The sequence below is a fragment of the Lactuca sativa genome, chromosome 2 (genome assembly GCF_002870075.4).
Source record: "Lactuca sativa cultivar Salinas chromosome 2, Lsat_Salinas_v11, whole genome shotgun sequence".
Lineage (NCBI taxonomy): Eukaryota > Viridiplantae > Streptophyta > Magnoliopsida > Asterales > Asteraceae > Lactuca > Lactuca sativa.
In genome coordinates, this window is record NC_056624.2 from 33,428,480 (window position 1) to 33,444,379 (window position 15,900).

The 15,900-nt window shown below is 30.0% G+C and overlaps 2 protein-coding genes across 5 annotated transcripts; both read left to right on the forward strand.

Annotated features, from left to right (window-relative positions):
* Positions 1-5,223: 5,223 nt before the first annotated feature.
* LOC111882662 (cleavage stimulating factor 64) lies at positions 5,224-7,556 on the forward strand. The gene is made up of 7 exons (XM_023879035.3): positions 5,224-5,542; positions 5,845-5,922; positions 6,074-6,568; positions 6,646-6,726; positions 6,812-6,979; positions 7,057-7,190; positions 7,403-7,556. Exons 1-6 carry the CDS (start codon positions 5,450-5,452, stop codon positions 7,180-7,182), a joined length of 1,041 nt encoding a protein of 346 aa, XP_023734803.1. The 5' UTR covers positions 5,224-5,449; the 3' UTR covers positions 7,183-7,190; positions 7,403-7,556.
* Positions 7,557-13,153: 5,597 nt separating this feature from the next.
* Positions 13,154-15,634, forward strand: LOC111882656 (uncharacterized). Of its 4 annotated transcripts, none has more exons than XM_052768060.1 (10): positions 13,154-13,497; positions 13,889-14,017; positions 14,131-14,215; positions 14,301-14,422; positions 14,528-14,552; positions 14,655-14,738; positions 14,817-14,846; positions 14,956-15,053; positions 15,239-15,310; positions 15,405-15,634. In XM_052768060.1, exons 1-10 carry the CDS (start codon positions 13,408-13,410, stop codon positions 15,423-15,425), a joined length of 756 nt encoding a protein of 251 aa, XP_052624020.1. In that variant the 5' UTR covers positions 13,154-13,407; the 3' UTR covers positions 15,426-15,634. The 4 variants fall into 4 exon arrangements, with proteins under 4 accessions (XP_052624020.1, XP_052624021.1, XP_023734796.2 ...); XM_052768061.1 differs by having other exon boundaries at positions 13,156-13,497; positions 14,956-15,061; XM_023879028.3 differs by having other exon boundaries at positions 13,156-13,497; positions 13,889-13,984.
* The last annotated feature ends 266 nt before the right edge of the window (positions 15,635-15,900 follow it).

A 15,900-nucleotide genomic window follows, 5' to 3' on the forward strand; every position in this document is an offset into this window, starting at 1 on the left:
TTTATTCTCATCAATGCACATATAGGATTGTTTGTTCAAAACCCATCATCAACAACCTATGATCATCATGTAATTGACTTGTCACAATACTGACTTACCATAATTATCCTCAAAGTCAACCCTAGTCACCCCTGGTTAAAGTTAAGGTCAATAATCAATGTTGACCTCAACTCGTCGAGTGCATCTAGCAACTCGTCGAGTTACCCGGGTAACTCTTCAACTCGCTGAGTTACCTATGTAACTCGTCGAGTTCCTCAATGTCCAGAAGTCTAAAAACCCATGCAGACCGAACACCCCAATCCTTCACAGAAATCACTCGGAATCTCGAAATCGGTAAACCCTACTTGACTCATCGAGTTGTCTAAGGGACTTGACGAGTTCCTTCAGTCCTTTTTGTGTCCAGTCTTTTCCAGTGATATCCAAGGTCCCAAACTTCAAATCCAACTTCTCTTAGTGTAGTTACCACGTAAAGTTACAAACTTTATGTGCATGCAAGGCCTCACAAGGCTAAAACACCAAAACTAAGGTTCCTACAAGGTCTTAATGCATGGAAAGGGCCTAAGTTGAATAAAGTGAGCAACTTTATGTCATTGAAGACCTAAAGGGCTCCAGATCTGGAACCATATCCTTGTGACAAGATCCGAAGATGACACCCTTTTGGCACCAAAAGTGACCATTTACATCCAAGAAAAGAGATCTAAGCAACTAAAGGTCAAGATAGTGACTTTATACCTCAATATGGTCACCAATACAGGGTGGATATCAGATCTATTGCTTCCTTCTTTGCTCTTTCTTCTTCAAGCTCCAAAATCTTCACAATCACACCAAATCACTCTCAAAAGTTCTATTTCTCTCTCAAGAAGGTGCAAGGCTCAAACTAGGGTTTCTCTAGCTGTAGGAACGATGGAAGAGGTTGTAAATGAGCCATAAATCCTTTAAATAGGGTATAAACCCCTGAAAATTAGGGTTTCTCGTTATAGTGCCTACTCGGCGAGTCGGGGCCTTCCGACTCGCTGAGTCGGATTTGAACCCTACGCCCTCATAAATGACTCTACTTAACGAGTTGGTGCTCCCTAACTCGCCGAGTCCAAGCACAAAACCCTAAAATTTTTCGATAAATTAAATGATACCTGGAATAGGTGTTACACACCCATAATTTAGAATAAAATGGATTTATATATATATATATATATATATATATATATATATATATATATATATATATATATATACATACTAATAAAAGAGTAGCTCTTTTGCCATGTGTCACCATATTAGACATTTTAATTAATGTGTTGCCACTTGTCAATTTATTAGTTTTCCATTTTAAATTTATTAGACCTCCTCATTAATATGATTCTATTTTAAATTTAAAATTTAAAATTTAAAATTTAAAATTTAAAATTATGTTTTTCATTAATTCACAAATAAAAAATATATAATATATATTAAAAATTAATTTTATATATTTATTTGAATCAATGATTATAATTTCACATAACTAATAAAAAATATCTCTTAAATTAATAATTTATTTAAAATAACTTATTAATAATTTTGAGTTTTTACTATAAAAGTTTGATTAATTTTATAACCGTGGTTACCACGGGTTATAAACTAGTATATATATATATATATATATATATATATATATATATATATATATATATATATATATATATATATATATATATATATATATATATATATATATATATATATATATATATATATATATATATATATATATGGTATGAGAGACTCATTAGATATAACAATAAGAAGAACTCGCCATATGAAAGTCTAAAACAAAAATCACGAATCTTTGCTGATCGTTTTTATTCAGAGGCTACATGGTCCTCTTGTTCACCAATCTCCTCTCCATTGACCAATTCTACTGTGCTTGAATTGGCTTTCACTACAATGTCATTAAGTGATTTTGATGTATAAACTGTATGATATAAAGCTGAATCACTCTTTGAATTATATGCTTTTATGGAATGTCCATCATTGTTCATCACCATTAACACTTGAAACATAAAATTTCTTGAATGAGTTATTCCAAGGGGAAGAAAATACAATTTTCAAGAAATGTTATTAATCGCTTCCTACATAACCCTGACAAACCCAAATTGTCTTTTTAGTTGATTTTGATTTATCTTCATGCCAACTACTTAATTAGAATTGACGTATGAAATCTAATTTATGAAACATAAACAGGCAATTAGAGTCAAAATTAACGATCTGAAAGAGATAGAGCCTAATCGAGTAAACAGAGGCAGAAAGTTGTTAACTTACGTTGTTGCATTTCCAATGTCTGGTAAGTAGTGTTCATCGTAATTGGAGTCAAAAATAACAATCTGAAAGAGAATGAACCTTAATCAGAATCAAAATCAGAAGAAAACCTAAATTACAAATCAAAATCAATTAACTTACGTTGCTGACTTTCAATGGATGGAATGTACAAATCACATTCATCTTTCGACATCCTATTTAAACCAACGAATATAGTGGGGGTCGGAATTACCGTACACACCACCGCTACATTTGATTTTGGCGGTGAAGTGGAGGCGGTCCAAACATGTTACCAAGAAAAGTCACATTTCCGCTGACTGAAATCGAAGAACACATACACATAATATGTACTCTCGTTGTTTCCTCCGATAATTGAAATCGGTAAGCATATTGATAACTGAAATCGCTAGATGATCTTCACATAAGAGATTGGGGTTGCTTCCAGTGAGTGTACAACCCACCAATAACAACACCCATTTGTAGATTGGAGAAGAGAAAGAGAAGCGATCACCGACAAAAATTTTAGGCACGTCGACATGTCATCGAAACCGTTGTTACACAAACGTAGCAATGTGAGTGGAAAAAGTTAGCGGTGGTGGAATGGAGGTGAGCGTCACGATCGACGGGAAAAGAGACGTGAAATCGACATTTGAGGAGTGAATAAAGAAGAGACGGAAGTTAGAAGAAGTCTTTAGCAGACAAATGTTACCTGGAACAAAACCATTAGAGAGTTAAAAGCGGTGGATAGAGAAGACACCACGTATGATAGCCGAGAGTTAGGCTATGTTTGGGCTTACTGCGGTAGCGGATCCCTTAAGGGGCCATGGCATGGCCCCCTAGTTTTTAGCCTTGTAATGTGAATTTTTTATAAATTAATTTGTTACTTAAAGATAATTACTGAATTGGCATCCCTGGATTTTCGAAACAGATCCAAATTTAAGATTTAAGAATCGATTCCGTGATTATAAGAATATAAACATAAATAAATCAAACATGAGAAAAAGAGACAATGCATCAAATAATCGAGTAACTCGCTATTTTCGTATAATCGTTGCATCAAATGGGATATGGTCGATCACATATCCTCCACTCTTTCTCTCACTCTGTCGTTCGTCTTCATGGATCTTGCTTACCGCTCAAACACTTACAGCCTCCACAATCCTCCACAATCGTCATCTCCGTCTGGTTCTATTTTGGAACCATGGGGATAACTGTAACGAAGGTAATGCTTTTTGACTTTTGAGTTCTACTTTTGTTCACTTTTCTTCTTTTTGGTTTTGTTTGCTAATATTACTTTTAATTTATTATTTAATTGTATTTGAGAATAGCCTTTGGGAAAACTTGCCAGCATCACCATAATACTTGAATTAGTTTTTAATTTTTTCTTCTAGTCTTCTAGTGTACTGTTTCCGCTTTCTTTTAAATGTTGCAATCCTCAGTGTTGATTAGCATAGTCTTTTATGTTTATTGTAATTAGTTTTTCAATATAAACATCTACCAAATATGTAATATTTTATTTAATTGTAACTTAATGTTTGTTTTTATATTTATATTAATATTTTTATTATAATATGAAGTTATAAACTAGAAATGTATCAGTTTGCCATTTGGATATCATTCATGAGAGTAACTATTTTTTTTATAGTGAACTGATAATTATATAGGAAATTACATTGATTAGATTATGACTTCATCTAGAAAAAATATGGATATGCCTATGTTTTGCCCCCCCAATTTATATTGTTCGTGTTCTGCCCCTGACTTACTGGCTGAAAAGCTAGTTGTTAGCTGAAAAGTTAGGTGGTAGTTGAAAAGCTAGCTGTTAAATACAAAGTTATCTGATATCTGAAAAACTAACTAATAAAAAATGACGTTTGGTAAAGCTAGCTGCAAAATATGAAATGACATTTAAAAGAATGTGTTTTTATAATTAATTAAGGGGTATATTTGAATTTTTTTTTAAAAACTCATAAAAAGCTAACTTATAACTTATTTTTTGGCTTGCCAAACATGACAACTAAAAAAAACTCGAAAAATTAGTTAGCTTTCCAGCTAACTGTGGCGCGCCAAACACAATCTTAAAGCGGTGGATAGAGAAGACACTACATTGATCACCCGTTGACTGATAACTAAATTTGACAACCTCCATAAATTACTGTGGCCAAAATCTGAATGTGGAAAATATTACTATTCATTTCCCATTCTAAATTTTATATGTATTTATAATTATAATAGTTTTTTTTAAACACACAAAAAAATGGTTAGTTTACTTAGGTGCTGTTTGATTTTCTGAAGCAAAAATTTATGAAGTCCGCGGATCACCTCTGCAGTAGAAGAGGTGGACCAAACGACTGTAGACTGTAATAAGAAGCGTGTTTGTTTTTTTTAGCATCTGCATACTGCTGCAGATATTAAAAAATTAAAATAAACTAATTTTATAAATTAAAAATAGTTTTTTAATACGAAAAATTTAATAATATATAAAATTTCGGCAAAAATTAATGATATTTCAATAAAAAATAATGATATTTCAACAAAAAAAAATAAATATATTAAGCAAAAAATAATGATATTTCGTCAAGAATCTATCATTATTCAATATAAAAAAACAAAAAAAAGAATTCAACAAGAATAAACAAAAAAATGTTGAATAAAATTTCAACAATGTATAATAAAAATTTCAGGAAAAAAAAAAAAGAACTTGGAAGAGGCAGTACAAGTACTGCGCTAAACAGAGTACGCATAAAGGTTTTTGACTCCGAATACTTCTAAAAAACAAACAACTGCGAGATGATAAGTGGTGCGCGTGTGCTGTGCCGTGCAGCAATAAAATGTCTGAAGATGTTTTTTTTTTCTAAAAAACAAACTAACACCTAAATTTCTCTTTTCTCTCTTTTTATTATTATTATTTTTAACAAAAATTTTGTTTTCAAATGGAACATTAGACCCAAAGAGGCAAAGACCCAGAAGGCTGGTGACTGGCGAGTGGCGACTAAAGATCGTTGTATCTCCGTCCAAACAAATTCACCGTCTGCTCTCCCTCCCCTGTCTGTACCTTCGACCCACCCCATCCTCTCACAATTCTTACGAAAGAGCCCTAAAAGCTATAACCTAATCAAAATCACCCGGAAAAAAACCCCAAACTACCGTGATAATGGCCGGAAATCAGGCCACCGGTGATGGTCTATCGGTGAATATCGCCGGAATGTCAAAGAATCAACTCTACGATATCATGTCCCAGATGAAGGTAAAAACACAAACCCCTCTTCTTCTGTCTTTTTTCTTTCTTTTCAAATTGACGATTCCTCCTTTGTTTCCCGAATTTTACAAGAACTTCGATGTATGTTGTTGCTGGTGTTAAGTGAATGTGAGGAGTTTAGACTAAACTGGATTCTTATTTGAACATATTTAGTCAGATTAGGGAGAATGAACAGCTTGATATTGTAATTTATTTCCTTGAATTAGGGGAAAAGATGAAAAACTAAACTTGAAAACCTTATTTTGGGACTCAAACCGATGCAATCGATTTATCTGTGTTTCCTTATGCAGACATTGATCGAACAGAACCAAGATCAAGCGAGACAAATCTTGATTCAAAACCCTTTACTCACTAAAGCTCTCTTTCAGGTCTTGTTCTAATCTAATATCTAGGGTTTACTTTTACTTATATCTTCTGTGTATTTGTTCTTATGATTCAGATTCAATAAATCAACGATTAGGGTTCTATGTAATTCCTGATGTTTGTTACTTTGTCTCTCTTCTTCCTTTATACCTTCAGGCACAAATAATGCTAGGAATGCTGCAACCACCTCAAGAGATACCCAACATTCAACCTACCGGAACCCACCACCCTCAGCCAGCACCACCGCCAGCACCACCACTACAGAACCAACCACCACAACAAAACCACACCACCATCTCAACACCACCACCATCATCTGTTTCCCCTTCATTGCCTCCATTACAACCACCACAACATGGCAGAGCTCAGATCAAACCTCAGGCGGCACCAATGGCAGCTCATCCATCTCATTATTCTACCCAACCACCACCATTACCTCCTGCATCTACTCCATTGCAGCAACCTTTACATATAAGTAACATCTCTCATCTGCCACTCCAACCGCCACTTCAACCACCACTACCACCACAACCAAGACCACCTTCTATGCAAACTTTCCCTCATCAAAACTATTCTCACATGGGACCCACTTCAAGTTTCCAGCACCCGGGTGGACCCCAGCTCCACCATTCACAACAACCCATGTTTCATGTATAAGGCTAAACTCGTAATTTTGTGTGTTTTGAGTTATTTAGGGTTTGTAATTTTTTTTTTCATGAACTTTGTAGTCAGGTTCAAGACCTCCTACTAGCATGGGCCCACCTTTTTCTCAAAGCCCGAATCAGCAGCTTTCTCAAGGGTTATATCAGGTATTTTGTTATTCTTTTTAAATCTCATTTGGATTAAAAAAAAAAAAAAAGTAAATTGGTATTACCTTTTATGAATTTTTTACAGGGAGGAGGTTCACATGTAGGAATGGATTTTAATCAAATGGGAGTCCCTTCACAACAACCAGAAAGGGGATCCAATTGGATGCCTGAAAATGCAGTGGGACCCACTGCCACGTCATCTTTTCTTCCTGCTCATATGACCTCAGCCACTCAGCTTCCACGACCTCCATCGGTAATTTTTTTTTTTATTTTTTTTTTCTTAACTTGTTATTTATTTATTTATTTAATTATTTATTTGCATGTGTGCAGTTAACTGCAGATATGGAGAAGGCATTACTTCAGCAGGTAATGAGTCTGACACCTGATCAAGTTAATCAGCTACCACCTGATCAAAGAAACCAAGTGCTTCAGCTTCAGCAGATGTTGCGTCAGTAACATATTAGGTAAAATTACTTATATACCCTTCAAGTTGTAACCCCATCAAAACTAACTTCAAGAAATTATAGCTTGAGATTCTGATTTTGATACGACAAATATATGCGTATAAATCACTTGCAAACACCCCCATAGTTTGGAAAAATGTCTTGAGTTGAGTGTTGATTAAATGACTAAAATGCCCTTTTGTTCGTGGTTTTGTTTGCTTGCTTTCTTTCAGGTACTACAGAGATGGATTAGAGAGTTCATTCTGGAGTTTGTTTTGATGTTTGTGTTTGTATTACATTTTGGTTTGATGATGTTAAGATTAGTTGTTTTAGAATTAAAGTTTGTTACTCAACTGTCTGATTCTGGAAGTATTTTTTTTTTCTTAATATTTTATGCAGTCTTTTTTTTTTTTTTTAATATTTTATGCAGTCTCTTTTCTGAAATCGGATCCTTTGTTGGTTTTCATGTTTTGTTTGGGGATTATCTCATTTTGTGGGGTTTTACAACTTTGTAGTTGAATTCAAGTTAAAGCTGTTTTTAGGTAACCAATTATCTAAAATTTTAATTGTTAAGTTTTTTCAAGTAACCAAAACCAAAAAGATCACCAGTAAAATATAATAAATAAAGTTAAAAAAAAAAAATTAAAAAATGGTCAAACGTGGAGTTGGTTTTGAATGTCGATTGAGAAACACTTTTTGGGAGTAAGAAGCCCTTTTGGCATTCTATAAATAAACTTTTAAGTATCAAATATTGGACCTCTGTGGGTTCATAATGAACCAACAACAAAATTAAAATAGTTGGATACTTGGACTGTATATTTGGATTTTTTTTTTCAAATATAAGATAATATTGAGTTGAATGATGTAACTTTGTTGTAGTTACTAAATCTTTAAATATTATTAAAACAGAACCTTTAATTCATCAATGAAGCAATCAGGATCTTTGATTGCATTTCAATCTTATGTTTTCCACCATTAGATTAGATTGATGACATTATATTCTTCAAATAAAATTCAAACACAATTACATTTAATTATAGAATCTTTAATAATTATAGAATATTTAAACTCAATAATTACATTATCAATTATACAATATCATTCTATTTATATATGAGATATGAGATATTATTTTCTCTAATTAATATTGTTCCTAATTTAACTATCTTATTTATAGCTCCTAGCTTCAAAATTCAAACCGTTCAATTTTTTTTTTTTTTTTTTTTTTTTTTTTTTTTTTTTTTTTTTTTTGAAAAAACTCATTAAATAAGCATATCAGTAATTTGGTCATTAACCTATAAAATCTAATCTAATCCTATTAAATTAGCGAAATATTTAAGAGTAAAAAATAAAGTCAATATTATTTATAGTTTATCTCCCGGTATATCCCACGTAAAATAAATCAATTTGAGATAATGGTTTTGAATTTAAAACTCATTAATTAAGCAAGTCAATTAATTTGAAATTTTGATTCAATATAAATGATATCATTTTTTTCTAGATGAATAACCGAAAATCTCCAAGATAATATTTTAGGATCCCATTTTTTTTTTGGAAGATAATGATTTCCTTATTGAAAAACAACCTATATATGCGATTACATTGAAGTTGTTCTTCTTACGATTTTGAATTGAATCGTATGATTTACAGTACTCTTCTTTAACGGTCTTATTCTATAATTTTTTTTATAGGTTCTTTCTTTACTCTTTTCTCCTTCTACGATTTCTTATATTTACTTTGTTTTTATTACTTGTTATTATTATATTCCTGTTGAGAGGTCATGAAAAAATTAATCAATATACTTTTAGTATATTAGTTTCATTCATTTAGTTATAGAAACAAAATTATATCCTTTATATTAATTTTTTTTAATATGCTGACCCATGTTTGTCAAGAGAAAGCCATAAAAGTCGTTTTAACGTATGATGGCAAAACTCGTGGAACGGACCAAAAGCAAGATGAATAAGTTTTTTATTGTTACATTTCAACTTGCATAAACAAATATATATATATATATATATATATATATATATATATATATATATATATATATATATATATATCTTGTTCTAAGTTCTTCAATAATTCTTTTATACATATTATTATACTCTTTAGTTAAATTTTCTAATTTTATATTACTGTATTTGTTTATATCAATGACTTTAGTTTCAAAATTGACATTCAAGTACAAAACTTTACTTTACTGGTGTGGTGTCACTTATATTATTTGATCGTGAAACAAAGAAACTTCTAGAAAAACTGCACAAGAGTTGCTTCAAAAGTTTAATGATGTTATCGATATTAACTTCATTTATATAAAACTAATTTTTTACCTTTTGTCTATCTATTTTTATAACTATTTTTTTAGGAGGGTAATATGGAGATTTATCCATTTGCTTTGAATGTACTTTTCGTTAAAAAGTTGGTGTTCAAATTCAAATTTCACATTATAATTTGAAGAACAAAGTTGATGATTATACGATCTCAAACTTCATTGTTGATAATACAATCATTGTTGAATTGGAAAAAAAATTAACATCGAACAGGAAACATTCTTTTACGAAGAATACTACAAACATTACACTTATTAAATTTTGTTTTTTATATTTCAGTTGGCCAACTAACATATTTCTATGTACTACAAATGTAGGCGCCAAAATCCAATTTGTTTAATGTTTTATTGGCAAAAGTCGGATCTCAAGACACATTAAATTTGAAGGTTTCAAAATATAATATAACTAAATCTAATATTTTAAAAACCTTAAAATATTATTAACTTTTAGATTGACATATGAATTTATTTTCTACATTTAGGATGTTGTTTCGTTTACTGGTGATAACACCACACCCGCTTCGAATCTTGATAAAAACACTATAACACGTCCATTAACTAAGTGGACATCCTTTAAAAAAAATGTATGGACATGAAGAATTAAAACGCAACTCGTAAAATGTTTACGATGTTGATAATCTGACAACCATGTCCTCAAACAAACGACCATTAACATCAATGACAAATCGTACTTCTATAAGCAATTTCACAATATTGTATTTTTTTACTAGCTTTAAATTAACAATTACTTCTTTCACTTGCTTAAGATTATTGATTACTCATGTAGGTTTGTAATAAAATAAAATTTTGATAAATTGAAAAAGTTGTTCAACAAAACCTAATTGGTTATATATCAATTTAGGCTTCTTTTTGTGTTGTCATGTTTGTTGATTTGACTATGTAGGATTAATTTGAAGTTCTATTTCTCTACATGAATGTTAATGTTCACATTCAAGTAGAAACAATCACAATTGGTAAGTATTCCAAATGATTTTTCACTTACATTAATCAAATCTGTTACTTTAAATGGTGCGTTCTCATAGAAGTCATACCGGTTGTCACTATATAGATCTTCTAGCAGTCTATAGAAGAATCCTAGCGGCTCTATGAATAATTCTGTTGCGTTTTCAATGAATGATCACTCTATCAACATTCGTTCTCTAAAGTTCTTTCTCTTATTTTTGATATACATGTGCGTCACAACAATAAGGCACAAAAGAGGTGTTAGTAACCATTAAAGATGAAAAAGTAAGATATAATTTAAGAATATTATATAAAGTATAAATTGTGGATTTGTGATATTTATTTGTATGAAAAATATGTTGTTTGATTGCTAGGTAATATTTCAGGGTTTTTTTTTTTTTTTTTTTTTTTTTTTTTTTTTTTTTTGTAATTTGTAATTTGATTTTGACAAGTTTGATCTAAATTTAATAATTGAAGCAGGTATGAAAAATATGTGCTAACGATTTTGAATTTGTATTGCCCTCCAGAAACCATTTGTAGGCTTATAGACCGTTCCTTCATATCTTGGTAGGTCTTAGCATTTGGCTACAAAAAGTCATGGATGCACTTCTTGAATCATTTCTCTAAACTGAATTTCATTTGTTAGTTGGATGCAGTGATGAAAATGCAAAATTTGTGAAAAGTCATTATTATTTATTAGTGTTAACATTTGGTAAATTATGAAATTAATATTATATTTTTGTTCATAACATGTTTTTTTTCTTGTAATAATTTCTTTGATTAGAAGATATGTATATGTGATCGGGTGTAGCCTAAAAAATCATATTTTAATTCTTATAAGGAAAAATTACTTTATAAATTTACCAAATTAAAATATCTGAATTTGATGTTTATGGTTATGACAATGCACTTAAACTGTAATCTTTATCAAAATTCTTTGCAAAATTTAATGTTGCTGGTACATATAATAACTTATTGTTGCTTTTGGTTTTACAGGGCCAATATGAAAAGTCATGTAAGCCTCCATGGAGGTTGGTACACCTGACAAAGTCAATTCATAACGCTACTATACAATATGTTTTAATCAAGAAGTCGCATCATGTTGTGATAAAACAAAGATCACGTGGATCATTTATGTTAAAAATTATTGTATTAAAAAACTAAATTACTCTAATATAAATATTAAATATTTTTATTTAATAAGTTTGGTTCAAAAAGTCTAAAAATAATCTAACTAACATTTTTTATTAAAATTTCACCTAAGACAATGTCACCTATTGATGTAATATGTATTTAATTTATGTTCTCCGCGTTTAACGCGGGTCATAATCTAGTATTAATAAAATCGACAAAAATAAAACGATTTTCTGCCATGCCCTTAAGTTTTGACAACTTAAGGGTCCTTTCCATAGTTATTGTTTGGGAAATGTTGTTTTGGAAAGTTTTGTACAAGAAAGTTTACTGACTGAAAAAGAAACCATACTGTTTGATAGTATAACTGACTGTGCTGAATGATAAAAAATGACCATTCAACCATAAATAAATGGTTTTGGTACTTTCCATGAAAGATATCTTATTGGGAAAAATCATTTTTTGTGCAAATCAAACAGTCTTTTCGGCTTATTCAGTCATAAAGATCTGTATAAACATGAAAAAAAATATGTAATCGGTTAAAACCTGAATTTTTGCATGATTATAATTACAAAGGAGAAACCAGGCACTTTTAACAAATTTAAAGTGGGTCTAAAATTAATATTTTAGATACATGGTTACCTTAAAATAATATTTTTTAACTCTTGAGTTTATGCAATTGTAAGCTCACAATTTTTAAAGAGGAAGTTAAAACGACCATTTTAGATATTTCGTTACTTTAAAATAATATTTTTCACAAGACTTTTTAGATAAAACTTCGATTTGTATCTAATTATCTTATTTTAAGATGGAAGTATCAAAATGTTTTATCACTATATCATTTTTTTTAAAGACAATATTCGTTTTAGCTGTCATTAATAAGTGTTACAAGTTATAACTAATTATATATTTTTTTAAAATATTACAACTTAAACAGAATTAAAGGTAAATATAAATTGTTTAAAAATAAAATATATTACTTATTTAAACCAAATCTAGAGGAAATGCATTTCCGAATATGTTATTTTTACTCTCAATATTTAAAGGGACTATTTTAAGAGGTTAACTACATACAAAAATAACAAAAGGGGTGAATTTGTATTTTATCTTCTATATATATTCTCTTACCCAAAATAACCAGAATCATTAATTTCCATTCACTTCAATAACATATACAGCGGTTTGATTATCAAATGACAGCACAGCAACTAAATTATACAAATCATCATTACTGGCATATTTTTTTTTTATATTAAATCGTATTTTGCTTAACATAAAAAAACTGAAACACGTTTTTACTATAAGTAAAAAACAATACATAATAATCAAAAATTATAATTCACACTAAAATTTAACCATTTCAATATAATAAACATATTTTTTTTATTATTCCTTTATTGTAAAATTATAATTTAATTGTTATTGTCGATTAATAGTACATAAAATGTTAAAAAAACGATGTAAATATTTGTTAAACTTTATGCAATGTATTTGGACCCACTCTGACAAAAGGTTTGAATTATAAGTCAATGCATAAACATTAAACAATGGGAATACTCAAATACATTGTTCTTCCCCAAGTCCTTCACACTACACACCCAAACTCACCCCTTCCTTTCTCTCTCTCTCTCTCTCAAAGTTTCTGTAAATTATTAATGGAGGTATGGAAGACACGCATTGACTCACGCCATCGATCATGGCCATCTCTTCTCTAGATCCAAACCCCGCAGAAACTACCATATTATATTATAATTTCTTCATTCTCTTTCTTCTTTGTTGATAATCAGTAAGAATTCTGTAGTTATTAACAAAATGGCCAATTGGGAGCTCAGAAATTGCTGTAATCACGATCAATTAGTGTTCCTCATCACTCTCGCGTTCTGCGTCGTCGTCATTCTCGCGGTTTGTTATTCTATTCTGGCTCTTTGTTGTTGTAAAGCAAATTTAGTTTATGCTTCTCTCGTCGATTCGACGCCTTTGTTGATTATCTAAGTGATTGATGCGGATTCGCTATTTTTGCTTGATTTATATCAGGTTTTACAGATTAGAAAATTCAGAGATGGATCTAATAACATAACACATGATGATTTGAATTCCAAATGATTACAGAAATCCGAATGTACTTATGATTTTCTGTATTTCACATACATTGAGTCTGATCCTGTCTATAAGAGTCTATGAATGTGTGTAGATGCAGAAAAATTCAACTCGTTTCTTTAATATTATGATTTTATCATATCATATGTTATTAATTTCTTATTTTTTATGCCAATCATTTGATTTCCTCTTGTAGCTATGGAGAACAGTGGTGCTTTTACCATTCAAGCTTGTCACTGTATTTCTTCATGAAGCTAGTCATGCTGTTGCTTGCAAACTTACATGTGGCCATGTAAGCAATTCCTATATGCAAAAGGGAAACAAAGTACACAAGTTCTTGATAGTATTCGATAATTTTGAAATACTAAACAATACCAAAAAATAACTAATAATCATTGCCTACATTATCATGTGATCGACTTTTTCTTTGAATTGAAGGTTGAAGGAATGCAGATTCATGCTGATGAAGGTGGAATGACTCAAACGCGTGGTGGTGTTTATTGGTTTATCTTGCCAGCTGGATGTAAATTACTAAATTTCTTCTATATCTATATCTATATCTATATATCTATATCTTAAATTTTATATTTTCTTTTGTATATTTACAGATTTAGGATCATCATTTTGGGGAATGGTTTTGATCTTGGCATCAACAAATCTTCTTGCAGCAAGAATTGCTGCAGGATGTTTAGCAGCTGCTCTAATTATCGTTCTTTTTGTTGCTAAAAATGTAAGCAACAATATTTCTTTTAATTTCTAACTAATTAATAATACTAAATATAATTACAAAAACTATTGTAAATACTGATTAATATACTAAATATCATTTTTACAGTGGACACTTCGTGGGCTTTGTATAGGTATGACTATACATGCTTATAAAATCTTTATTTCCAATAATTTTTATAAAATTTGTAACATCTAATCCTGTTTTTTGTATATTATAAATTTATAATCATCAGGATTTATTATCATTCTTGCAATAGTTTGGGTTTTACAAGAAACAACAAAAGTTCGGATTCTTCGATACATTATAATGTTCATTGGTAATACCATCTTTGACCTCTTTATCTCTCAATGTTGACTTAAGTTTTTACAAATTTGCCCCTCATACAAAATTGCAGGTGTGATGAACAGTGTCTTTTCTATTTATGGTAAAGATCCTTTTCATGAATCATTTTAAGTACACATTATATTTTTCTGATTGATTTATCGATTTATAAAATTCAAAATGACAAATAAAGTATTTACATTTTTATACAGATATATATGGGGATTTAATTTCTAGACAAGTTCACACTAGTGATGCTGAAAAGTTTGCAGAAGTTTGCCCTTGTCCTTGTAATGGTGTTGGATGGGGGGTAATTTGGTAATTTTACTTTTATATATATATATATATATATATATATATATATATATATATATATATATATATATATATATATATATATATATATATATATATATATATATATATATATATTCACTCATGAAAATTGCTATGTTTGACTAAATATTGACTAAAAATAGTATCCATAATTTGCAGGGGACTCGTGTCTCTTGTTTTTCTTGGTGTAGCAACATACTTTGGTCTTGTGATCTTATCTCAAAGTTAGTGGTATGATCACTTTATCCTTTTTTGAAATTTGGTAATTGGGAAAAATAATTTTTTTTAATCGATAAACTAATAAAAATAATTTTGATGTTTTCAGAGGCAAAAATTTAGAAGGTGAAGAAGTTAAAATTTTTATAGGTCAAAAAATTCAATGCACAGAATAGATGATGATTAGAGGTGAAAGCTAATATATATGCATTTGCTAAATTTTGAACCACAACAAACTCATGATACTTTTAGCTTCAAAGTGATTATAGTGGTTTACAATTTATTCACAAATGGTGTATTTATTTTTAAATATAAAAGTCGTGGTAAATATTTGTTTAAGTGGATGAACAAGTTATAAACCATAACATCCCGGATTCACTTAAGGTTCTTGGGGACTTGAGGATTAAATAACAAAACATTGGTAAAACAATTCAAAAGTGATAAATTAAATTGTTTCCTATTTTTTATATCTATAAATATTTTATATTTTTTGAACTAACTCATTAAGGCTATATTATGAATATATCAAATAAAATTAAATTGAATGGTGATTTGTCATAATTTGAATGGGTATGAATAATTATAGGTATAAAAAGTAGAAGGTA

Coding starts and splice junctions, on each gene's coding strand:
- LOC111882662 (XM_023879035.3), top strand. CDS start 5,450: ATGGCCGGAAATCAGGCCACCGGTGATGGTCTATCGGTGAATATCGCC. Junction 5,923..6,073: donor TCACTAAAGCTCTCTTTCAG/GTCTTGTTCTAA, acceptor TTATACCTTCAG/GCACAAATAATGCTAGGAAT. Junction 6,727..6,811: donor TTTCTCAAGGGTTATATCAG/GTATTTTGTTAT, acceptor AATTTTTTACAG/GGAGGAGGTTCACATGTAGG.
- LOC111882656 (XM_052768060.1), top strand. CDS start 13,408: ATGGCCAATTGGGAGCTCAGAAATTGCTGTAATCACGATCAATTAGTG. Junction 14,423..14,527: donor TTCTTTTTGTTGCTAAAAAT/GTAAGCAACAAT, acceptor TCATTTTTACAG/TGGACACTTCGTGGGCTTTG. Junction 15,311..15,404: donor ATCTTATCTCAAAGTTAGTG/GTATGATCACTT, acceptor TGATGTTTTCAG/AGGCAAAAATTTAGAAGGTG.